Below are 25076 nucleotides of genomic sequence, written 5' to 3'. Positions count from 1 at the left end.
ACACCGTCTCTGCTCGTCCCACGTGGAAGTCAGGTCACATCGAGAGACGCAGCCACACACGTACTCTCGATATTCTATCCATGGATGACCCAATTTAACGTATATATATTAATGGTGGCTTTGGCACAATAAGCCACTCTCTCTCTCTCTCTCTCTCTCTGTCTGTCTATTTAAAGGCAATAGCAAGTGAGAAGGAACTTATAATAAATAAACTTTGAAATTTGGTCTTTCTCTCTCACTGCGGTCTAATAATACTAGGTAGCTTATGTCTGGCCACCGGCGACAAGCCTCTCAAGCTCTTCCTCTTGACTTCAATGTGGCCGAAAAGGAAGCATCCAAGAGTAGTAGCAGTGCGGCTGCTGATCATCATCATGCCACTGCTTGCGGCATTGGGGTGGAAGCAGCTGTGATGGTGAGTACTGGACAAAACGGTGGGATCCACGCTCACTCTAAACGCCCACCACCTCTACCTCTTGGGAACACCAAATCCAAGATGAACAAATCCGATGCGTCTTCTTCTTCTTCATGAGAAGAGAGTAGTAGATCGATCCATGGATCCATCCATTATGGCTTGCAATAGTATCTATATGCTTACAGTTTACTGGGAGGAGTAGCAGTTTGATGCAGTACTAGTTAGGAGTCCGTTTTGTATTCGATACAAAGTTAATGATATATTATGTATAGTGGCTTGTTAAAGTAAACAGTACATTCTGGTGTTTCTTTTTAGGAATAATTCACTTGGATCTCCTTAAACTATTATTATATTTTTTTGTCCACTTAGACTTAAAAAAAAAATACTTATAATAATTTAGAAGGCCTAAGTGAAAGAGTTTAATTTTTATGTTGAACTAATAATCGTTTTACCTCTAGAGTAAAAATACTCCTAATATAAAAATAATTTTTTTAATTTAAGTGCTAAAATATCAATTTAAATAAAATTTTATAAATTAAATGTTCAAATATTTAGTGTTTTGTGTAAAAATATGAAATACTCATAAAATAAATTTATTTTATAATAAGTTGAAGGAGTAACTTATTTTGATAAATAAAATTTAGAACTAGTTTAGTCAATCACTCCTAAGTGAAATTTATAAATGGGTAGGATGCCAACGATGATAAGAGCAAAAGATAGGGTGTAAACTAAAAATATTCCGACAATTAATAAGAAAAGGCGAAAAAAAAGAGAAAAAGTTGGTGAGATGCGAGCATGGAAGGTGAGACGTCCGCAGCTTGGAAGAAGCCGGTGATCAACGTAGCAGCGATCTGTGGCTCCCTCCGCAGAGCCTCGTTCAACCGCGGCCTCGTCCGTTCCGGCACGCTCTCTCCCTCCCTTTCTCCTCTCTTCTTCTTCTTCTTCTTCTCTTAAACCATGAATCTCGATCTCATTTCTCCTCGTCTTCCTTTCTCCATCCCGAAGCCATCGAGATCTGCGACGGCGAGCCCATCGAGGGGATGCGGATCGAGCTCATCGACATCTCCTCGCTGCCCTTTCTCAACACGGATCTCGAGGTCGGTGGCGCGTATCCCCCCGCCGTGGAGGCGTTTCGTGGGAAGATTCGGGAGGCCGACGCCATCCTTTTCGCCTCTCCGGAGTACAATTACTCCCTCTCGGGTATCGGATTCCCCTTTTCGTAGTCTTATTTGAAGTTTTTTCATGAATAAATCTTGGAATCTCAGTATCTCAATCATATTACAATGAAGTGAACTAGAAATTGACTATAGTTGGGTTTACATGAATCTGATGACCAGTACTAAGCATTGTTTGGTGCAACAATTTTCTCACACATTCTAATTAAAAATTACAAGAGTTATGTCAGCAATTTTTTTTTTCAAAAGATATATGAATTACGTCTCAGTCAATCTAACACCTTTTACCTAAAATGTAGAATGATTTTGCCTTCAAGAAGCAAAATTTGTTCTTTATCATAATGAATGTACTAAAAATGCGGTCGATAATTGCATATGTAACTGTGTTCGCCGAGGAATGTACTATTATTGAATAATCAGGGATACTAGGTCAACAAAATCTTGAAGAAAAAAATTAGAGCTTTGTTAATTATTGTTACTTCAACCTTCTGTTTTTCTGCATAAACTTCTGTCTTCAGGATAATTAAGATTGCTTGCAAATTGTATATGCCTTTATCACGGTCGGTAACAGTGCGATCTATGTGAAAGTTCACCCACTAGCAATGTGACCTTGATTTGTTAAGCACTCCATTCTGCTGCAAGTCATTAATAGTCTTGTTACACTCATTCGACATGGATTCATGTTATAATGATAAATATGTTATGCTTCATTTGTCCCGCTCCACATTTTCTCTAAAACTGTTTGCTTGTTTCCTATGCCCATCCCATCTCCAACTTATCTTACATGATTTAATTCATTTTTTGTCTTCAGTTCCTGATAGAATATGGAACTTATTCATTTTCAAGAAGGGCATATCTAGTTTGGAACATATCATGGCTGATGAAATGCTTTATAAGGCTGGTTATTCCAATCAACCACTGGATGCTGGTTCTAAATGGTTGGACTTGTTCAGCTACCTATGCCTGCTTAATTTGTTTGCCGTACACATTTTGTGGCTTCCATTTTTTAACCTTATTTTACATCCCATAATATATTTCATTGAATCTTGAGATCAGAAAATTTCATATTTCTTGGAGATACTAATGTTGATTTAATAATTTGATCAGACTGATATCTATTAGCTAAGTGTAATCCGTATAACTGATCTATATGGTTGTTGATGCTTTCTGTTTCTCTTCACTCCAATATGATTCTTGTAATTGCACTAGCACAATGCTAACAACTCCTTGATCGTAGAATGATAATTGAGAATCTTATTTTGTAATTTGAAAAATTCAACTCTTCCGTGATGATTGTTAATACAAGATTATAAATAAGACCGCCATGTCATTTCTTCCTATTGAAAAGAAAGTACTTCAAGCTAATTCCTAAATAATCGTCTTTTACTTTCTTTTGCTTTTGCAGGACCTCTGAAAAATGCTATTGACTGGGCATCTAGACCCCCAAATAGTTGGGCAGACAAGGCTGCTGCTATCATAAGTGCTGGAGGAAACTTTGGAGGAGGAAGAGCACAATACCATCTTCGGCAAGTTGGAGTTTACTTAGATCTTCATTTCATCAATAAACCGGAATTGTTTGTCTACGCATTCCAGCCTCCGGAAAAATTTGATAGTGATGGCAATTTGATTGATAGAGAAACTAAAGAACGTTTGAAGAAAATCCTCTTGTCATTGTTGGCTTTTACCCGTAGGCTGCAGGGTAGAAGTGAAGACTCAGGATCAGGATGAATTTGTGTTAAAGATTTTTGTTACTGTCAGATTGACCCAATATCTTCTGCCACTGTGGGTATCATATTTGATGATTTGGCCAAGGTATTAAATAAAGGTCGAAGATGCTGCATTTGAAAAAAAAACATGAAACCTAACAGTCTCAAGTGTAATATTTATATAATCCAGCATCTTCATCAGTCATAGTTACGAGACAAGTGCTCTCGTAAGAACTTAAATGGTAACCGTTGACTATATTTACTCTATACAGTTGTCTACAAAGTCCAAATTTAGCTATTCCAAGTTACTACAACATAATCAAATTTTAATGTTTGTTCGTCTTAAGACTAAGAGACGTGGAAGGTGAAATAAGATTTACTAATTTGATGGGCTCCACAAATATGATGTCTGACATCAAAGGACGGATCCCATATCACCAGTGCAAAGTATTTACCTAGATCTAATGTTTCCTCTCATTTTTTCTTTTCTTTTTTCATTAAAGTCAATAGTATAATAGTTGAAAGACCTACGAGAATTAATCACAATTTAGAATACAGAACTTGCTAAACTATGACAACATAGTACCTAAGAAACACCAGAACTACTATGAAGTTAAACCTGGAATTTGATTTGACAAATCTTGTTTCAAAAGGTTTATACAATAGAATGCTATCTTCTTGATTTTTTTTTCCTTGGTAGTTCCCAACCTACATAGACCAAGAAGCAAGACAATCATGTTACATGCACGTTTACCGTTTCCAATTTCAATGTTTCCTCAGCTTGTGAAAGAACACCGGCAATAAAGATGTCACTGCGCTATTCGGGAACCATAAATCTCCTTGCATGAACTGGACGGAAATAGCGGGCAGAGTCTTACAGAGAACGAGTAAGGCACTGGAGGCACCAGATACTGCTCATACACACATGGGGACCAACTGTCGTCCCCGCCAACTCCCATGTGCTTGTGGTCAAGGTGAACCTGAAACAAAAAGTTTGCAGTTCCTATCTCAGCTGAATAAGAAGCAAGAATGCATTTCTATTTATGAAATAGTATCAACTTTTCTGTGTACGAAACTTCGGTCTTATGAGATGTAAAGATATAGTTGCAGGTCCACAGAAATGCGCCATCTTTCCTACCATAGAGAAATCAGCATAAGGAAACCAGTGGATACTGGTCCTGCTAAGTAGAAATCTGTAGGGACAACATAGTTGATTGAAAGCAGACTCATTAACCTAGTTGGACAAGAAAGATGTTCTCAATGGCTAGTATGACACTTTGCTGGAAGAACCACTAGGTTTTCTTGAAAAAAAAATTTTCATTGCGCAAGTAGCCAAAAGATCTGTCTCCCAAAAAAGAAAAGAGAAAAGTCAAAAGTTCGGCAAGCTGACATGGAGATTTAAAACACAACAGAATCCATATTAGGAATGTATGTCAAAAGTATAAAGACATGCATGAAGGGCACATGTACACCTGTAAATAATAGGTCAACCAATGCTTGCATTTATATTTGTACATGTTATATATATACATATATAAAGAGAGAGAGAGAGAACCTCAATAGCATCTCCTTTGACCAAGTCCTGTACATGAGTTGCTCTGTCAAGCTCTGCAGTGCCATAGTAACTTGCACTCATTTGCATAGGTGGGGATGCACCATAATTGGAAGCAAAAAGGCCAAATCCATCCTTGTTTTGAAATGCAACCCATCTGACATCTGCTCGACCAGAACACTCACCAGGAACAATGTAAGGCACATGCATATCTTCTACACTACTTTCATAGGTGCCAACATGGGCGGCTTCTTTCCTATCTGGATAACATTCGAAAGGTCCTTTTCCATACCATGTAACATGGTTCAGTGACTGCTCTATACTAAATACAATGCCGACACGTGGAAGAGGAGGAAGGTCATTCTTTGGGTCTACTTTATATTCAAAAATCACATCACCAGATTCATATATCCAGTAGGACACATCGACTCTGAAGAGAATGGAATCTGCATTTTTAGACTTGCTGAGGTCCTCAGATTTCAGCTGATTCTGTGGAACACCATAATAGACAGTTGACACCTGAACAGTATTATCTGGCAGTTCCTTGATGGAAAAGTAGCCAGGACGAAACATCATCTTATCAAGGAAAGCTGTCTTCCACTTGGAAAGGTAGCTGTGGCTACCTCCTCCTTTGTCGTTATCCGTGGGTGCTCGCCAGAAGCAAGGAAATATCCCACTATCTGTAAGTAGATTTTCGCCAACCTGTAATCCATCAAGAGAAATGTGAGCATAATAAGTATTCATAAGATGAATGGCTCGAAAAGGATAAGATGAATAACGGAAAAAAGGTGAAAGGATCAATCTTCCTATCACGCCTTAGGGTCCAAATCATCAATCTAACAGAGGCATTAATGCAGAATAGCAGAAAACATGTTATGGTGATAGCTCAAAATTGTTTACCAAGCAATCTTAGAGGGGCCTGTTATTGCAGAGTTTCACAATGAAATTTTTATAACCATAAAAGGAAATGAGTCAAAGGAGTCATTCAGAACCAAATTAGGCTCTACATATGAAGGTCATTGTACACTAGTCTTTTTCTGTTAGTTCCTTCATGATAACACCACTAAAAACCAAGACTAAAGGAAGACTCATGATCATGTGAAGTTTGAGTTCCATCCAAGAAATTAACAGCCTAATGACTGTTGCAACAGAGTGCATCTTAGACAGTCTAGACCTCCAATGTCCACATTCTCTATAGCACTCCAACCCCTTTTCACCTCTTCAAATAACCAAGCAATCAGCAGAAGAGTTCAACCAGCAAGACCAGAGATAGCCACTACAGAGAACATCGCCATTCCTAGTATGGAAGTTTCAAGTCCTAGTAGGTGAACCTTTTTGTGTCTTATGGTCTTGTCTTGCAGCTTTAACTAAAATCTTGACCAATGCTTGCTAGTCAAAATCTCCCTTGTGGGAGTTGGATGAGAAAACTTTATATAATACGATGATCACATCAAGCCATTAGTAAGGTAAGTTGCTACAGTCGCAGATATGCTCAGCATGCCATCAGTCAAAAATTACCTTCCAACTATCAATTGTTCCTGTACGAGTGTTAACTTTGATCTGCCAGATATTCTGTTTTTTAAGTAGTACGCATTCACCAACACACTCAGAAATCAAAGAGCTATTCTTAGTCAACTCGATTACCTGCAAAGGACATACTTGTAAGACAATTCCAGAAATAGCTACCTTGAATATAAAGAAGATTGAAGAGTACATACTTTAGGACTGAATTCACTTTTGGTAGGTAAACTAAGTTGAGTGGAAGCAAGAACATGACCATGCATTGCCCATCGTGTTGAATGCTTTAACCTGGCAGTTATTGTCAAAAATATTTCTTTTGCTGCACATGATTTCCAGGGAGGATACCAAGGTGATGATTCAAATTTGATAATATGACTACTTTGGGGTTCTATGATTGGGAGGTTGAGTATTCCAGAACCCATGATGCTTCCATCTCCATTGAGGAGCCAACTAAACTCTACTGCTTCCGTTGTGTCAAAATATTGTGCATTTTCGATCTGCATAATACATAGGAATCCTGTTAGATATCTTGCTCCTTTAGGAATAAGGAAACTTTCCGAACAATGATCAAAGAGTACCTTAACAATGCTTCCCAATATGAAGACCTTCACAGGTTGATAAACATATTTCACCTCTGGGATGAAAAAAAAGAAAATCAATTCAAGGGTAAGGATACCCATTATGGAATACCTAACAAATTATAGTATACAATCTTTTCCAACTTATGGTTATTCTAGTGGGAAAAGAAAAATCAAATAATTAATAAGTGACTATTACATTACCATGTATTGCAGGATGAGGTGTTCGATCGGGCCACATTATCCCATTCAAACAAAAGTTCAAATCATTGGGTGTATCTCCGAAGTCACCACCATAAGCCCAGTACGTTGATCCATCACTACCCTCCTTCAGTAAGCCCTGATGAAAGCTTGGTTTGATATAGGTTATAGGTTATTACAACAGAACATTAATTCAGGACACTAGGATACTACAATTGCCGTTTAGAAGTTGACTTTGAAAGACTAGTAAAGTAACTAAGGTTTGTTATATATTGAGTTAAAATAACATATACAATTTCAGTAGTAATACATGTTTGAATTGACCAGATAATAGTTGCAGAAGTCTTTAGTAATAGAATGACAACAACTTGACCTTAGTTTGTACTAGTTAGACACCACTAACACAACTGATTTCTGAACTTAAAATTAATATATAATATAATACAATACTACATTTATCTGTCTTTAAAAAGTCTCCTACATTTTTTGACTATCAAGCAGAAGATCAATATCTAAGAAAAGAAAGCAAAAAGGAAAAATAAAACTGATTCTTAATTATTAGGTAATTTTTCGCACTTTGAAGGACATAGATTAACCCAAAAAAAATCCACCGTAAGCAATAATTTCTCTCCCGACAGATTTCTATATTTATATGAGTATTAGCTGGAATGCGGAATAGCATATCACCATACGTATCCTTTGAAATTATATTACAGGATATGCAGGCAATGAATTAGCATAAAGCTCTTTGGATAGTTGACTTGGAGAATAAGTAGGCAAGGGGAAGAAGTGCAAACTACAAGAAACCTACGAAATAGAGATCAGAAGTACTACTGCTGTTATACTTAATTTGATCGGTATCCATAAATATGTATAAGGACTTTGAAATAATTGTTGGCTAGGTTTTCTGGTAAAATTTCATAAAAAAACTTAGATGATTCTGAAGATAGATTCACCTCTACGGTAAGTTTCCTTTGGCCACCCTTCACTAATTTTTTTGTCAGTCAAGCCTCTTCACCCTATTCCTACCAAAAATTCTACCAAGTTCCAGAAGGTGGTTAAAATAGAAATTCAGGGTTTCTCATTTTGTTCACCGACAACCACTTCTTTAATAAAAATACAATTTCCTTGGCTGTTTCAAATTGCCAGCGCAAGTGGAAACTCTGAATTTCTTAAAGTATTCATCATTAGCTCAATGATATATATATATATATATATATATATATATATATGTACCAATTAACCTGCAAGTCATTTAAATGAATGTATCTAATGAGTAATTTAGCATAGTATTAAATGATTAAAGCATGTCAGATAAGGAGAACACGTGCAAACCTGATCAACCCAATCCCAAATGAAACCTCCCTGAAGCCCCTCAGTGCTATCAATAGCCTTCCAGTAATCATGTATATTTCCATTACTGTTTCCCATTGCATGTGAGTACCTTAACAAGAAATAGCATTTTAGTATTTGCAAAAGATAAAAGGAAATAAATGGTTAAAAAGTCAACACTGTTGAAACATGTAAATGCTGCCTGGGATAGCATACTCGCACAGAATAAGGGGTCTATTTTCATTAGGGTCTTCGGCAATTTTCACGATGTCGCATACACGCATATACATGGGGCATATGATATCTGTTGATGAAGTTCTAGATCCACCTCCTTCATAATGCAAGAGCCTTGATGGATCCTTCCCTCGAATCCATCCTACATTTGAATGGAAGAGTCAGGTATCAAGCAGTCAGAAGGAACAAAATCACCAAAAGAGAAAATGTTGTTACCAGAGAGAGCAGAATGATTGGGTCCATATCCAGATTCATTTCCTAAAGACCATGCAATAATGCACGCATGGTTCTTGTCCCTCTCTACCATGCCAATAACACGTTCCAGCATAGAACTAGCCCACCTTGGTTCTAATGTAGGATGTTTGAAATGACTAGAAAGATCAAAACCATGTGTCTCGATATTGGCTTCATCTACCATGTAGACACCAAAAAGGTCGCACAATTCATACCATCTTGGATGCTGGGGGTAGTGGCTGTTTCTCACAGCATTAATATTATTTTGCTTCATTAAAACCAAGTCCTACAGATACATAGATGACAATGTCAATAAATAAAAAAACTATCTGTTTTGCAACTTGTTTCTCATAAACAATACTATCTGAGAAAGAATATACAAGTTAAGAGAATGACCTTAATCATACATGCTTCCAAATTTGTCTTTCCTAAACGTGGATGATGCTCATGTCTATTGACACCATGTATTATAACAGGAAGTCCATTAATGAGCATCTGCTTATGCGCTCGAGATACTTGTCGTATGCCTACTTGGCACGATTCACACTCAAGTAGTTTCCCAGCTGCATCTTTGAGGAGGATGACGAGAGTATACAAATTTGGCTGTTTAAGGAAAGATCATGAATCAATGAGAAATCTCTGTTGGGTTTTTTTATGACAGATTTATGAAAGACAAGACACATCTAGTACAGAGATACAACCTCTTGTCAGTTAAGAACAAATAATGGACCTCAAATAAATGCTACTAATCAGAGGGCTAAACTCTCAAGAAAATACATGTTTTTCAATTGTTAAGTGCCTAAAGCAATTTTACAACTGAAAAACCTTACTATAGCATTTCCAATTTCATTGAATATTCCATAATTAAATACTGATTTTCATTAATGAACTCTGCAATATGAACCTACCTTCTCATATATCATATCTTCTTATTGCCTCTGGTACTTCTAATGGAAGATTGAGACTCCAAGGTATCTAAGGAAAAACTCATAAATATGCTCTGGTTTTGATTGCCTTCCAATGGAAAAGACCAGAATTGCCTCATAACTAAAAAATTATTATCTGATAAACTTCAACTGCATTTGCTTTTGATTGACAATTTTTTCTTACATCTAGTAGAAAGCATTGCAATAAGACACCAGCAAGTAGAGAGAACATCCTGCAGTTCCATGAAGTTATAATAACTTTTAAATGATATCACAAGAAAAAAAAATTATCCTATTGGATATCTGTGTTCAAAGTTTATCTTCAATCTAATTTTTTGCGGAAAATATGCAACACCAAAAATATGACTAAATGTTAGACTATGATCTGTATTATGTAATGCATCAGAGAACAGAAATTACTATTGCAGAGTTCCTTTTGTAACACTCGGGTTAATTGATCAAACTCTTCATTCCACTAAGCATGCACATGGCAAACAGTAGGGCACAATCCCTTTGCTTGTTCAACAAATAATCCAGACAGCAGAATATGTTAGGTTATTGAATGTTAGTAGCATGTCATTCACCTTGGGTATGTTATCCTTAAGAGGCATCTAATGAGAAAAAGATAAGAATGTTAAAGACAGAATGAGATTCCAATTTTCTACATAACCATAAAATACATGTGATCTGTCTTTGTGCAATGACATATACTGATCATAGAGGTTTCCATTTAGTTGATGTCCTCAGGTCTACAAATTAAAATACAAATGCTCAATTACATATAAGGATGAGATCTTCATTCTTTCCACTGCTAGGGAGCCAAAAATAATTTAGGAGAAGACAGAGAACAGAAACTACAGTTAATGGCTTTCCTCTGTTTTGCCAAATATACATACTTTTGTCTCTAGATATGGATGGTATACAACAGAAGCAATACGGACACTTCTAATTGCATCAAAAGGACATATTTTGAGCAATATTAGTCACAATTATTGCTGTTCTTTATTTTAAATTGTATTTGTCACTGGGTAAATTGAAGAGTGAGAGCCATTTTAAGGGTGTATTTATGCACTTGGTTCTTACATCTATTTCATACCTAATGACTCTAATAACAGTCTTTATTTGTGAATATACTACTACACAGAAAGAGGAAAAAATAAAGAAATTTGATAAACATATATATTCTTTTAAGAAGAGGCTTGCATAGCGAAGGCTGAAATTGGTGCTAGTACAAGAACTCAGGAAGCATATAAACTTAAGATGATATAAGAGGAGAGAGACATCGAGTTATATAGTAGCTTGGACTGCTTTGAGTAGATAGTCTTCTTGAGCAGATCATCTCTAGGAAGGCATCTTGAAGGTTCTGAATCTTCTGATGTGCTCCTCTGAGCTAGATGATGATTATTAAAGGCTACATTATATAGATATACCTCTAAATGGATGTTGTATACATATATTTTAAAATTTGGACTGGTATTTGATCTAATTGGAATATTGAAATTTATGCAAATTTGTTCACACAAATTAGAAGGTTTAAAACTTCAAATTAATAAGTCAAGTTAAAGACAGTTGACGGGTACATCTTGTAAATTTATCTTCAATTTTAGCCATACAAATATCTCTAAACAAGATTTAAATCTTTTTAAAAACTAAAAACCAGATTGTCCCATTGGGAATTTTCCATAGAAAATGGGAAGCATACATGAACAAAAGCAAAGAAATATAAGGTTAGTGTCTTTTTATGTTAAAATGCAGTAAACTTATTTAATATTTCAGATTTAATGTCAGCATGGCATATATTGCAATGGTGAATCCTCATGCCACAAAATGGCAATCCTAATGATACACTGCCTGCTGCCATAAAGTACAAATAAGTTATGTAAGTTTCAATTTTTTCTATGTTTAGATTCCTCACATGTTCACTGGACCAAAGCTTTGGCCTTTCTAGTTTCCCCTCCAGTTGGATACCTTGAAATCCAAGACTTCCAGTTGGTGGTGACTTCAGCTTCATATTTACCACCTTAAATGAATTCATATCCTTGCATTCATTGGTGGCTGCATCATACCATCCTGCATTGTCATACAGTGAAGCTTCAATTGATATGCTGGAAACATCTTCAAAACTGTCCTTTAATGCATCAATCTTCACCTCAACCTGAACATATGGCAGGTAAAATTTTATGAGCAAAGTGCACTAGAGAACAGGGTTTAAACATAATTGTGTTTCCTCACATTAATTGTCTTCTCCTCATGTTTAAACATTTAGATATGTTACTGTCGGCTATTACTACAAAGCTGAATTTAAAGTGCATGATAACTAATGAACTTGATAGATAATATATATGAACTCAATAGAATGAAAGATCACGAGTAATTTATTTATAAGGCAACATGTTTTGGAGTGACTATTCAAATCATCTCATAGCATGTACACTAGCAGCTTAAGAAAGGTTAGAGGGTAAACTAAGACCTCAAAAGATGGGGTTGAAAACATTCAACAATAAAAAGTTGATCGAAAATTTCTAGTAAACCCATTACCATATGAAGGGCCTTCTGGCCAAAAATATGTTCAAAATTGTGATGCAAATGTGTAGCTGATTCTCTCTCTCTTTCACAGTGACACTTTATACTCTCACGGTTCTATTTATGTAAAGATGTTTCTTAAGCATTTTAATGAAACTATATGTGCACATTCACTGACAACAATTTAAAAGAACAAATTCTGAAGACCAAGGTTTGACTTGTTACAATTATCCTGAACTCAAGTGAAGTTTCCTTCAGTTTGGAGATGTTTTACCTGCACATCAGCCATAAGAAAACTTTCGTACAGGCTTGCTCTGAAAAAATAATCTGTAATAAACACCTGCAAAAGAAAAATACCTTCATCCATCATAAATGCTTGTACAGAGTTAATCAAGGCTTGAAGCCAGAAGGTGCAATATGTTCACAATCTGCAATAGAAGAAGTATGAGATGATTTATTTAGCCATAAGGAATGGCTGATACATTTTATCCTTGACTCTAATGGTCCAAATTGTGATTAACATTTTCATCGGATGGTTATATACTACCTATAGGCTCAATCCTTTGTTAATCACAAGCACCTGACATGGAAACAAAGAGAATGTATTTACATGGTAAATTTACAAAACAGGATTTTTTTTTTTTTTTTTAAAAAGTAGTTTGCTAACAGAAATGGTGTCCAAATTACTGATGCGATATCATTTATGCAATGGAAACAAAAAAATACATGCATTATGCACAACTGATAGAAAATAGAATACTGGAGGTGCACAAGATATGAAATCGCACTCTCAAAATTCTGAAGTGCTAGTGTGATATTGCAAAATAAATATTGCTTCTGCTATCTATCATTTAGACGCTATGAAACTAAGTTACATAAAAGAAATTAGAAACTTTTAGGTATTGAGAATTTCTATTGTGCAAATGGCTGCAAAGTTTGGGAACAATAAAGTTTGAGATAGCGGGGAAGAAATACCAATTGCGAGGGGATATAGGGTAGGCCTTCGAATAGGGCAAATGAACTCGATGCAATGGATGATAAGTCATAAAGCAAGGGCATTTTTGATGATGAGGATGGAAGCGACTCTAATCGAACCACCAATAGCTGCGGCAAAACTTATGGGATCTAGGTCAAATGGTGTGGACATTATGCAGTGTCATAGTCATAAGGGAAGAATTGTCATTGAAGAATGCTATGTGAAAAAAAATTTAGCTAAAGTTGTTGCTTCTACATTGGAACCTTGAGGGCTAGTTTGCCTTCAAGGGGAAGGGAGTGATAGGAATGGAGGTCTAATCACTCTATTCCAGTCTATTTATCAGCGAAGGCAATGCCAAACAATTAGTGAAGGAGCAGAGGAGGCACAAGCAGCAAAGGAAGCTATTCCTGGGCCAAGCGTTTGAAAGATTAGTCCGGTGTTCGAATGCCATCTCCCAAGAGCAAAAGGTCTTCTGGGAGCATTCGAACACCAATCTAATTCGCTTGGAAAAACTCCCAATGCATTCTAACGGCCTGGGAGCCATTCAAACGTCCAGTAGACACTAAATTGATTTATTTTAGAGTTTGATTAGGGTTTGACTTATTTTCTTTTCTTAAGCGACTAGTCTGATTGAGAGATTATATATAGATTGATTTATGTGAGTTAGGGCAAGTAATAAAAGTATTTTATTCTCTTATCTTATCTCTTCTCTCTCAAGCCTAGCCAAGGGGCTAGGATTTGTGTTCTTTATTTCCATCATTATCCTGCTGTGGTATTGCTTAATAGGGTCCTGTCGGGTCAGAACCTATCATGTGGTGCACCAAAAATGGTATATATGGCAGCACAACATGCACTGTTAGTCCTATTACCTTTTAAAAAAATACATAGCAAGCTTACCTTCAGTTATCTAAGGAACCAAGACCATTATAGTGGCGAACTAGCTATGAACGCAACCTGGACATGTAGGTGTTTTCAAGTCTTGTGAAAAAAATAGATGATCGATGCTCTCAAGAAGAACCAAAAACGGTCACTAATTTTTTCAGACAGAGCAGATAAAAGTGATATACAATGGACATGGTTATATATATATATATATATATATACACACATATATATATCAGTGTGAAATCGCAAGGGAGTTTTAATAAAAGAACCTGTGGCTTTGAGAGAAGAAGCACATCTCGATGAATACCAGATAGCCACCAGTGGTCCTGATCCTCTAGATAGGAACCATCACTCCATCTCATTACTTGAACAGCAAGAACATTTTCCTCGTCCGAATCACAAGGATGGCAGCAATCAGTTATTTCAAACTCAGCAGGAAGCCTACTGTCCTGGCTGCATTAGCACATAATACTGGAGTTTAATACTTTATTGTCTAGATGACACTTGTAACTTTTATTAGAGAACTGAACAGGGCCGTCTCAGCATCTTTTTCAGATTACTTTGCTAACACCCCAGGAAATTAATGGAATAGGAGTATCATATGTATCAGTTACGCAATAGAGGTACTTCTGACAAATAAGAAGAAATCATTAAGTTAAACAGATACATTTAGGCAGCAGCAGCACCGAAGATGTGTATTTATATGGTTGTAGTAGGTAGGCAAGTCACCTTGTTAGAGAAACTATACACAAATCCACTTTAGGTATCACCTAGTTAGATGGTAAATCTTGCTCAGTGCACCATGTGAGTATTTGTTCACACCACAGAAACAGATTCTTCATAAAGCATTGGCTGGAGCCTCAAGCACTAGGATGGCCGAATTTTTATCAGCTATATAAATTAGTGGAGATGTAAGCATGACATAGTAGCTTCTACTATATAAAAGACAGTATATTAACAAATATGTTATTATACATATCAATGAAGTAACACAGAATGATATTTGAGGTTGGGAGTGCTAGTGAGTTTTACCATACCCAAATTTAAGTAAATAAAATGAAAAAAAAAGGAGGAAAAAGAAGAATTCAGAAAGGAGAAAAGAGTTGAAGAAATGAAGTACGTAAATGTGATGGATAAGGGTACGGCAGGGAGCCTGGGATGAGAAACTGTTGATAAGCATGTTTTGAATTTCAGGTTTGATTTTGGTTTCAACCCTACCCCAAATGAAGATGTTTTCTGGCTTGTGCACTTTCAGCTATACTGAAAGATAGTAGAAGTTTAATTGCAGTGTCAATATAGAAGGAACAATTCATGATCGAATTGATCTAAAACAGATTCCATTTTGAGAGATGGAAAAGCACTATCTCGTTGGAAGGTTCTATATGAAGTGATACATATCGATAATTCTGTACACATCCAATAGTGTAATGCAATCTCAGTATATGGGATATAGCAGTTTACACTGTGATATCCTACTGATACCCTATATTGATCCAATATACACTAGTCATTCTATGATTTTGGTTTGGCAATCCTCAACAATTATCTCGCCATTGCTTCAATTGACAACTTTCTGCTGCCCAATTACGTTGAAACTTGAAAGAGAAGAAAAAACCCCCCATTTTAGATAAGCAGTTCAATGGTTGAAGCTACAAAAAGTAGAATACCTGACATTGCATAAAGTAGCTGTATATATCCAGGATATGATAATACAAGATAATTTAATATTCATAATAAACAACGAATGCAGGAAATCTCAAATTCTCAATGTTATAGTAAGATGATTGACAGACAAGCATAGGTACTTACCTATATCCTACGAGTGTTCCATTTACCCAAGCAAGAAATGCAGAATCAACAGCTTCAAAATGCAAGAGAATCCTGCGACCTATCACATTCATCTTTTCAGTCAAAAGAGTAACCAATTACGACAAGCACGTGTCAAAATAAACTACTACTAAAGCAACAACAGAAAGACAAACACAATATAAGTGGAGTTTAGATACAGGCAATAATCAACAGTAGAACATTTTCATCGCAATAGGCGACAAAACATGAGAAGTACCTTCCAGAGGTATGAATTGTACTTTATATATTAATATAATAAGTAATTAATCTTTCTTAACAAGTAATCATAAGATTCAATTTCAAAATGAACTCATAAGAAATAGGTGTATATGGATATATGTATGTATGTAATTTCACCCTCACATCTGCCAGAATTTCCTGAAATTTTAGCATCAAAATGATGGCAATGAGCTTAAACTTTTCTCCACAATGAAGCAAACCAAATGTTATAAAAATAAATAAATAATAATAAGACCGATAAACTCACTAGTACCATAAACCCTCATGATTCTTATTGGATCCTCCCTAATTGTTTATAGGGTGGCTCAATTGAGATGGTATGGTCAACCTTATACTTCAATTTAATCCTAAACTAACTACTAAAGCAGGATATGCATTATTAGCAACTTGGCATATTACTTTAACATATTAAGCTTTTACAATAACTAAATATCTAGCATCACATTAGAGACAATTTTTCTAGAGGTCATAAATTCAAACCTCATCTAATCCAATTTAGTCCTTATTTTTTATTATCTAATCCATTACATTATGGAAGTCGTGGACCCTCTTATCAATTTTTTGTCCATGTGCAATGTATATGGACCTTCCATGATGGGGTGTGTCAAGGTACGGTATATATTGTTATCTATTATTTAAGAGTTTAAGCTTTTGGGCCAACTGGTTATTTAACATAGACATTTGGCTATTCCACTAAAGAACACTTTTTTAGTTGTCAAATATATGAATGAAATTTAGCATAGTTTGAGGCATTCAAGCAAAAGGTTGGGAAATACTTTACTTGTACAATGTAAGATCATCTGACACATCCAATATAAGCAGAAAGATACTTGATAAACCTACCTTTCCATTCTTTTGGAATGCGAAAATATTTCCTATAACAGCCAGTGGGATTGTCTGAAGGAACATGTGGAGGATCCAGAGGAAATGGATAAATTATATTTGTGTAGATTGGACGGTCAAAACCATGCATTTGCCAATTCGATGGAACTGTTTCAAAATGTACAAACATGTTAAAAAAGATTCCTTGAAGGGGCAACTGGGACAGTAAATATTCCAGCTTTAGTCGAGATTTAATCATTTAAGAAAGAACACTTCTAAGACAGTAAATGAAATATATATCTGCATGAAATAAAACTTTATTGATTCAACTTATATGTGAATATTGTACAGACTATGACATAAAACCTTTAAAGGCAATCCACACAAAAGCTTTCAGGAAAGTAAAACAATATCATGTAGAAAAGACTAACCAAACCAAAGTAAATTATAACATGACAGAAGATTTTATTTTTCATCAAGCAAATCCAACTTAAAAAATCAATTCCAGAAAAAATTAAGCAAACAACTCTCCCAATCAAGACAAATACTTGTCAGATAGAAAGGGACTTCAAACAACTAGGTTAAACTAGGCTTGCTGTGCATCTAATGAGCAGAAATCAGGGACTGCAGAACATTAAAAGCTTGAACATGACATGATAGATTAAACAAAATAGAAGATGTTTTACGGGTATAAGAATCAAAGAATAAACATCTAAGAAAATATAGGCTGGTTATCAACACATATCCATCAAAAGGAAGGACGTGAACACAGGTTTCAAGCTTCACAAAGTAAAAAACCTATCAGAAAAACTAAGTAGAATAAGAGGAGGGAGAGAGGGGGGTATAATGATGGTGCAGACAAGTAATGCAAACATAGCTCTCACTTATTCTAGTCTAATCTCACCCTTAATGTCTATCTGTTGTGAAAACAAAATTTCCGCATATTTCTTAATCCACTTTGTCTGATTCTGCATGACCTCTGATGATGTGCAGTAAAGATGCAGTGCTCTAAACATGTAAATTCCCTAATAAAAATAATTGGAAAATTCCCTAAGATATATCATAAATATTACAAGAAATCATTTATATAAAATAGTAAATCAACCAAGTTTTGTGCAAAAGTAAACAGGTTAACAGATATAAAAAGGAGTTGACTGTCTGACTCCAAAACAACGCAACATAGCATATCCTTCTCATCGAAGTGCTTAAACATTTAAGCGGTTGCATAGCCTCAATAGCCACCATCAGAAAGATATATATGTTTACCTTTTACAATTAGTAGTAATGATTTGACATTCAAAGAGGAGTATTACAAGAATATACCATAATATCATATCACTTGACAGATGCAGAAACAGTTGATGAAAAAGTTAAAGCCAACTGGAATTTAAAGAAACAAAAGGGAAAAATTCTAGACTTTTGTAAACCTCCTCCAGCTTTGTCAATGAAGATCAGTTATAATAACATGAAATTTGGCATTTAATGAGTGCCTTGTTATTTATGAAATTTCAATGGTACTTAAGGGAGCATTATTGGCTTTTAACATTTTACTTTTTCTGCACGCCTTTAATCAGTTGGAGCGTTTTTGTAAGCAATCAACAAAATTCTCAATGTCATTCAGCTTCCATGCCATTCATCAATCCATTGCACACTAAAATAATCAATTATATAAAGATACAAAAAGAAGCAGAAGTAGGTGAAAATACAGATAATAGATGCCAATATAACATGCTTACATGGACTTATATCAAAAGTCAAATCCATGATGGAAGTACCTGGCAGTGTTTTCCATATTGAATCATCAAAGTTACTATTAAAAAAGCCTGTAGGAACACTTTCAGGAGAAGGAGCCAAAAGGAACTTCCAATGCCCACTTAAAGACTGAATAAAAGGTAACCCCTTCACCCATGAAACAGCACTCTCAAGGGCACCAATAACAGCATCATCATTCCAGACAGCCGAATTAGAATCAATGAAATTCACATTGCTACGCTCATACCAATACCTAAGAGATCCTACATACAAGAAAAAAGAATGCATGCTCAAGTAGCTTTAGAACATTTTGAGCATTAACCACAAGAATATTTCTCAAACAATATTCTTCGCTAATATAAATGGCATACTCTGATAATCGTTAATTACATATGAGATATCAAGAGTAATGCAAACAAAATATAGATAAAAGAATCTATAAGATCAGTTAACAAATGAAAAACAGCTTTTCACTACTGAGAATAAGAAATTAACTCAACCAATTTCTGTGTGTATCTTTTCAATAGAGAACATTAGCATATTTAAAGCAAATAATTGAGGTCTAGGGCTTCTTCGACCAATATATTAAAAAGGAAGTTTCTTCTCTTGTTCATCTGTTTTGGTCAAATATTATCTGGAAGTGATGGAAAGTTATCTCCTCAGGAATAAACGGAAAGTTATTAGCATCATGCATTAGGAGCATGCCTGTAACTAAGGAATTAGATCCATGAGCATCAAATAAGAGAAGCACCACTAGAGTAATCGGAGATCACCAAGCGACTCATCGGTGAGCCCTCTTCCACCCTTAAAATTTAATGTAAGTTTAATATGGTAGATTATAAATACTTAAATTTTCTTGATGTCGTGGCTTTGTTGGCTTGCTTCAGGCTGACCGACGACTTTGGGTCGTTATCGCTCCTTCACCAGAAGCTTTGCGACAATAGGTTCGTACCGTGGACACTCCCCTTAGAGCCCTCATGGCTTGAATAGCAGTCAGCCTTGGAAAGAAGGATCGTCGGCAATGGCTACCCGCGACAACCTTCCTCCACCCTGTGAGGTCGGAAGGTCGTGGCGATGGCGAAGGGGACCTCCTATGGTGGTCGTCGCCAGTGGTTCTCTCTCTCTCTCTCTCTCTCTCTCTCTCTCTCTCTCTCTCTTCTCAATAAAGTTAGACTCGAGCTTAGCTCGAGCCGACCAACTTAAATTTGGGTTCGAGTCTAGATTTCAAATCCTGCAGACCCATCCAAATAGTGTTAAGGATTAGGCCTTTAGCCCAATTCATTTAAATGGATTCTAGGTGGGCTGCAAGCCAACTACAACCCAGCCCAATCCTTTTGGGCTTAAATTAGCCCATTTAGCCCAGCCTAATTCAATGAGTTTAAATCAACCTATTTTAGTCATTTATTTAGTTTTAAAATTCAAAAAATTTATTAGGAATTAAATTTAAATTATGTTTTTTTATTATTTAAAGGGATGAATTTTAGCACATGGACTAGATATTAGAAATTTTAGTTGTTTTACCTAGACTTAGATTAGTAGGTTCATTCACATATTTGTTCATAAAGTATTTCGTGTTTTTGTATCATACCACGTATTTTTCTGTGCAAATTTATTATTATATTTATTTGTACAATTTAATTATTATATTTATGTGTACAATTTAATTATTATATTTCTATGTGCAAAATATATGATTCGGTACATTACTATATTTCGTGCAAATAACATTTTTTACTAAACAAAAATATTAGCGAAAACTATAACTAATATTTGGTATGATTTAAAGAACAATCCCGGTATAAATCGTTTCTAACTTTTTATAGTGACATAAGTCTATTTGAAAGTCAAGGGTAAAGTCTTATTCTAGATCACTGTGGTGACTTTCTTAGATGACTCTGGTAACATTAGAAAACAATCTCAGGTTAGATTGAAAGACTTCCTAAGGTGACTAATATGAGATCATACAGACCATGTTACTGTATCTAGTAGCATCAGGACATCCTAATCATAAACTACTTCACCTATCCATTGCCTTAAAAGCACTAAAACTCCGCCCAAGAAAACCTCAATTGCAATATTTAAAAAATATGGTGCACGTGCGCTACAATGCTTCTTCCTTCTCCCTCTAGGTGAGAGTGTGGTCACAATTTCATCAGGATGACTCATGTTAAACTAAAACTCTTCCCTCTATAAATCCCTTTAAAAAATTTCTTCGACAAGGCTCTTGCTCTCTCTTTTCTCTTTCTCTTCTTCCATTCTTCTTCTTCTTACCCTCAAAGGCCATTGCGACGATCCAGGCCGCTGGAGCATCCATAGAGCTAGGGAAGACCACCCCATGATCCGTCTATCATCTTCCATTCTACGCTATTAATTTCAAATTAATTGAGTACGTAATTGTGTAGCTTTGTTTTCCTATTTATGGCGTCATCAGATCGATACATCGGTAGGCCACATCTAGAGGGTGTAAATGAGCCAAGCTTAAGCAAGCTGGGATTGTAACAGCAAGGCAACCTACATCTTAGATTTTAGAAATTTTGGAAATTGGAGTGCAAACCAAAAAAGATACATTAAAAGAGAACGAAAGTTTTTCATGTCCATTTTTTAACAGTCTCATGTTACTCTCAACCAAAACTTTGAAGCTGATATAAACTTTTCAATATATGTGAGAAAACAAAGCGAAATGCGCCGGTTTTGTTCAGAGCTGTCACAAAATCTGCAATCCATATATTGCATGTGCTCAAAAGTGATAAGTAGGGTGCTATGAAGTAATAGATATAGCATGTAATACCTATAAATATTACATTACCAAATCCAACATGTGAATGATGCATTGTAACTATCGGTAAACTTACTCCCTAAAAAGGGCTGTTGCATCATATCAAGTATCTCTAGCTCAAAAGGTGTAAAAATCAATGGTAAAATAATAACACAGGTGCTAAGCTTATACTGTTGAGCTGGTGCATCAAATTAAAAATCTGTTTATTTGTTGGGCAAATATTCAAGGAGTTGAGCCGCAAAAGAAAGCTAGGCTTCAAGTCTATGGAAGGAAGAACCGAAGAACAATATACTATGTTTTTTCTTCAAGGATCCGAAACTCGGTATCGAGATCAGGATCGGTCGTTAGAAAAAACAATATATATTGATTGTATCAATCGTATCAAGTATCAACTACCCGTATTGGATAAGAAATAACAGAAAAATAAGAAATAAAAATTAGTCACATATAAACTTTAAAAACTAAAGAAAAAACTCTCTGGTTTGCCTTTTTTAGTTCGGCTATTGAGAAGGCTAGGAAAGTGAAGTCTCTCACTCAAAACTATAATAAATTTCGACTTGAATTAGACAATTTTTTATACTCATAAATTATTACTGCAGAACAGCATGAAGAAAGAGATTTGTCTTCATTGTTGTTCTATAGCAGTATGAAAAAATGAGTTAAAAAGTGAGTGAGAAAGAAGGAAAGAAAATGAGAAAAAAAAAATTCATTCGAGTTCATCAAAGTGTGGACTAACCAGAGGAACTCACCAGAACGGCCGTCAAATGAACCCAGTGAAGTATAAAAGTGAGAGGAGAGTGTGTGTGATAGATAGAGTAAAAATTAAAATTTTAAAAAGAAAACAGTTGATGACATAAATTATTAATGTCTCTTAGGTTACATTTTAGATTAAACCTGAATTTTAAAAAAAATCAGCCGATATTATTGTTTCTAGTCGATACAGCCGAAAATGGCCAAAACCGGTCTGAATGAGATTGGTTATGACCGATCCGACTCAGGATCGACCGATTTTGGGATCCATGGTTTTCTTCTATTCTGATGTTCTGTTTGGGTGTGAGATGATATATTTCCTCACTACTTTTTTGTTTGAGTTTGGCTAACACTTAGTTTAGTTGTGGTGTATGTGATGTAAACAAGATGAGTATCTATCTCAGGTAGATATTATTTTGGTGTTTTTGTAATAAATTGAGCCATTATTTGGCTTTTGTTAAAAAAGGTACTGATAACACTATATTTATACTGAGAAAGCAATGCAGTCTCACCTTCGAGTGTATCATGTGAGCGCAATGGCACATGTGCATCACGCTTTCTCCACTTGATAAATGATGGATCTTCCCAAAATCTATAAGCATTGTTAAAGGGAGAAACTAGCCCAGCTGAAGAAAGCAATGCCATTCTAGTAAATATTTGTCCTCTTCAAGATGAAGTGTTATTCGAATACATATCCTGCATTGGAATAAAAGATGGTTAGAGCTGCTACCAGGAAACTAGCTTCAAAATTCTGAGACTTACAACCATCCCATCAAGAGCTTTTTTCTTTGTGACCTTAATAAGTAGAAAGCAACTAATTGTAACTCCTATATTCACTATATACCAATGAGAATCAAAATCCTAGTAATACTTCCTCCACAGATATGAAGAATTCTAGTTGCCAGCTTTAAATGATGCTTATCATTGTCCAGAAATTTGTTAGGTTTGTAATACAAGTATCAAACTTAGATAAGAGGGAATTACACCACTTACAGAAGTTGGAGGATGAATCAGCTGTGGATAAGATGAGAGGAAACTGCTCTGACAAAGACTATGATGAGATAATGGAGCTAAAGGGATCCATGTCTGACGAACACTACACCGGTAAACAAATGCTTTCATTTTGGCATGTCCATAAGGGGAAGAGGATTAGAGGAAGACCAAAGAGCACACAAAAGAAGAAAAGAAATTGTGCTAAAACCGATAGAACCTAACATTTCAGAAAGCAAAACATCCAGGAAGATTTCCAAACAAAGGAGTAAGAAAGAGAAATACAGAAATAACAAGGTAAATGGGCAGTCAATTTCCAAACAAAGTTCTTATTCCAAGAATTACCCAAAGTCATCACAACCCAAGCTTTTTCTACTAAAACAATCAATCGCAGTACCAATAACCTAGATGCATTTAAGAACCCAATATATGGAAGATTAAAAGAAGAAAAAAAAAAGAACTTTTTTCCACAGCGCATGGCTCGATTGGGGAAGAACGAAGGGATTACCTGAAAGAGCGGAAGCAATTCCCAGTGGAGTGTGATCTCTGACCGAATCCTGAGGAGGGCAGCCTATTCCTCCCTCGTTTGGTTCGGCAAATAAATTAAAATAAATTATTAGATTAATTTTATTTTGGGTTTTTTACATTTAAACTCCTCGACTATCGTTTTATATTATTTTCAACCGTCAAGAAACAAAAATAACAGATGCACCCCTATATTATTAAATCTATGGATAAGCGTTAATATCTTACTAAATATTTTGATAGAAATAATCTACTTTGACTAACTCAATTAAGAGACAAAAAATTCTCTCCTATTCCTTCTGTATCTCTTTATTTTCTCCTTCAGTTGACTCACATTTCTCCAAATATTATACTCTAAATTGATCTTATCTAATTTTTTTTAAATCTAGTTCTAATAGGAAACGAAAAGAAAAGGTAGCATTTTAGCTAAAATTTTAAAAAAAATTAAAGAATAATTTATGAAAAAAAAAAAAAGCTTAGTGATGCATTTAAATAACTCAAGAGTTATATGTGTCCACTTTTTTTTTAACAAAAGGGTGAAAATTATATAGAATGGTAGTTCGAGAGGGTCAAACATAATTAACCCTTATATTTTTATTCCCCTGTGTTGAAAGAGACACATATCTTGTATTCAATATTAGTTTGTCAAACAATTTTATTTTATTTTTTTAATCCATAGGACTAGCATCAAAAGTGTTTAGTATGAGGTTTGATAAGCTCTTTCAAAAAATATCTGCTGATAAATGTAGTGATTTTTATTTGAAAAGAAAAACAAAAAGCAAATCTAGCTGACCTTCCTCTAGCATATGATATTAGCATAAGATATTATAAAATTCTTGGATATAATGTTTGATTGTTTGTTGAGCAAGACCCAGATTTTGGAGAAGATTCTTTTTCTAGGATTGGATGTAGAATTTGGTAGCATTAGCTGCATTCTGACAATTAAGTTGGCTCATTTACTGCATGTTAGATGACTTTTAGTGCTTTACTTTAGCATCTACCAGAAGTTTAAGTTGTCTTCTCTTTTGCTTCTCGAGTATTAGTGCTGATTACTAGTTGAGAATTGGGATCCTCTTTTGACACTTAATCAATTGGTAATGGCAGTGCAAGTATTGCAT

The 25076-nt window shown here is 35.3% G+C and overlaps 2 protein-coding genes across 3 annotated transcripts; one reads left to right on the top strand and one right to left on the bottom strand.

Annotated features, from left to right (window-relative positions):
* Positions 1-1152: 1152 nt before the first annotated feature.
* Positions 1153-3554, top strand: LOC140778558 (NAD(P)H:quinone oxidoreductase-like). The gene is made up of 3 exons (XM_073123349.1): positions 1153-1313; positions 1418-1612; positions 2993-3554. The coding sequence occupies exons 1-3, from the start codon at positions 1208-1210 to the stop codon at positions 3313-3315; spliced, it is 624 nt and encodes a 207-aa protein (XP_072979450.1). The 5' UTR covers positions 1153-1207; the 3' UTR covers positions 3316-3554.
* A 342-nt stretch (positions 3555-3896) lies between these two features.
* LOC140777727 (uncharacterized) lies at positions 3897-24038 on the bottom strand. 2 transcript variants are annotated; one of them, XM_073122049.1, is made up of 19 exons: positions 23942-23983; positions 23437-23539; positions 22956-23139; positions 18941-19180; positions 17187-17333; positions 16065-16143; positions 14525-14708; positions 12669-12734; positions 11787-12026; positions 9342-9548; positions 8928-9231; positions 8694-8853; positions 8481-8589; positions 7149-7284; positions 6945-7000; positions 6564-6863; positions 6364-6489; positions 4849-5547; positions 3897-4273 (listed from the first exon to the last, which is right to left on the bottom strand). In XM_073122049.1, exons 3-19 carry the CDS (start codon positions 23086-23088, stop codon positions 4103-4105), a joined length of 3357 nt encoding a protein of 1118 aa, XP_072978150.1. In that variant the 5' UTR covers positions 23089-23139; positions 23437-23539; positions 23942-23983; the 3' UTR covers positions 3897-4102. The 2 variants fall into 2 exon arrangements, with proteins under 2 accessions (XP_072978150.1, XP_072978149.1); XM_073122048.1 differs by lacking the exon at positions 23437-23539 and having other exon boundaries at positions 23942-24038.
* Between the last annotated feature and the right edge of the window lie 1038 nt (positions 24039-25076).

The sequence above is a fragment of the Typha angustifolia genome, chromosome 15 (assembly GCF_048772165.1).
Source record: "Typha angustifolia cultivar Huaian chromosome 15, ASM4877216v1, whole genome shotgun sequence".
Lineage (NCBI taxonomy): Eukaryota > Viridiplantae > Streptophyta > Magnoliopsida > Poales > Typhaceae > Typha > Typha angustifolia.
The sequence above is the reverse complement of the archived record's forward strand: the minus strand, read 5'-3'. Positions and strand labels throughout refer to the sequence as shown.

Coding starts and splice junctions, on each gene's coding strand:
- LOC140777727 (XM_073122048.1), bottom strand. CDS start 23,088: ATGGCATTGCTTTCTTCAGCTGGGCTAGTTTCTCCCTTTAACAATGCT. Junction 12,027..12,668: donor TTCTTATGGCTGATGTGCAG/GTAAAACATCTC, acceptor CCATATGTTCAG/GTTGAGGTGAAGATTGATGC. Junction 5,548..6,363: donor GAACAATTGATAGTTGGAAG/GTAATTTTTGAC, acceptor GATGGATTACAG/GTTGGCGAAAATCTACTTAC.
- LOC140778558 (XM_073123349.1), top strand. CDS start 1,208: ATGGAAGGTGAGACGTCCGCAGCTTGGAAGAAGCCGGTGATCAACGTA. Junction 1,314..1,417: donor CCGCGGCCTCGTCCGTTCCG/GCACGCTCTCTC, acceptor TCCATCCCGAAG/CCATCGAGATCTGCGACGGC. Junction 1,613..2,992: donor GTACAATTACTCCCTCTCGG/GTATCGGATTCC, acceptor TTGCTTTTGCAG/GACCTCTGAAAAATGCTATT.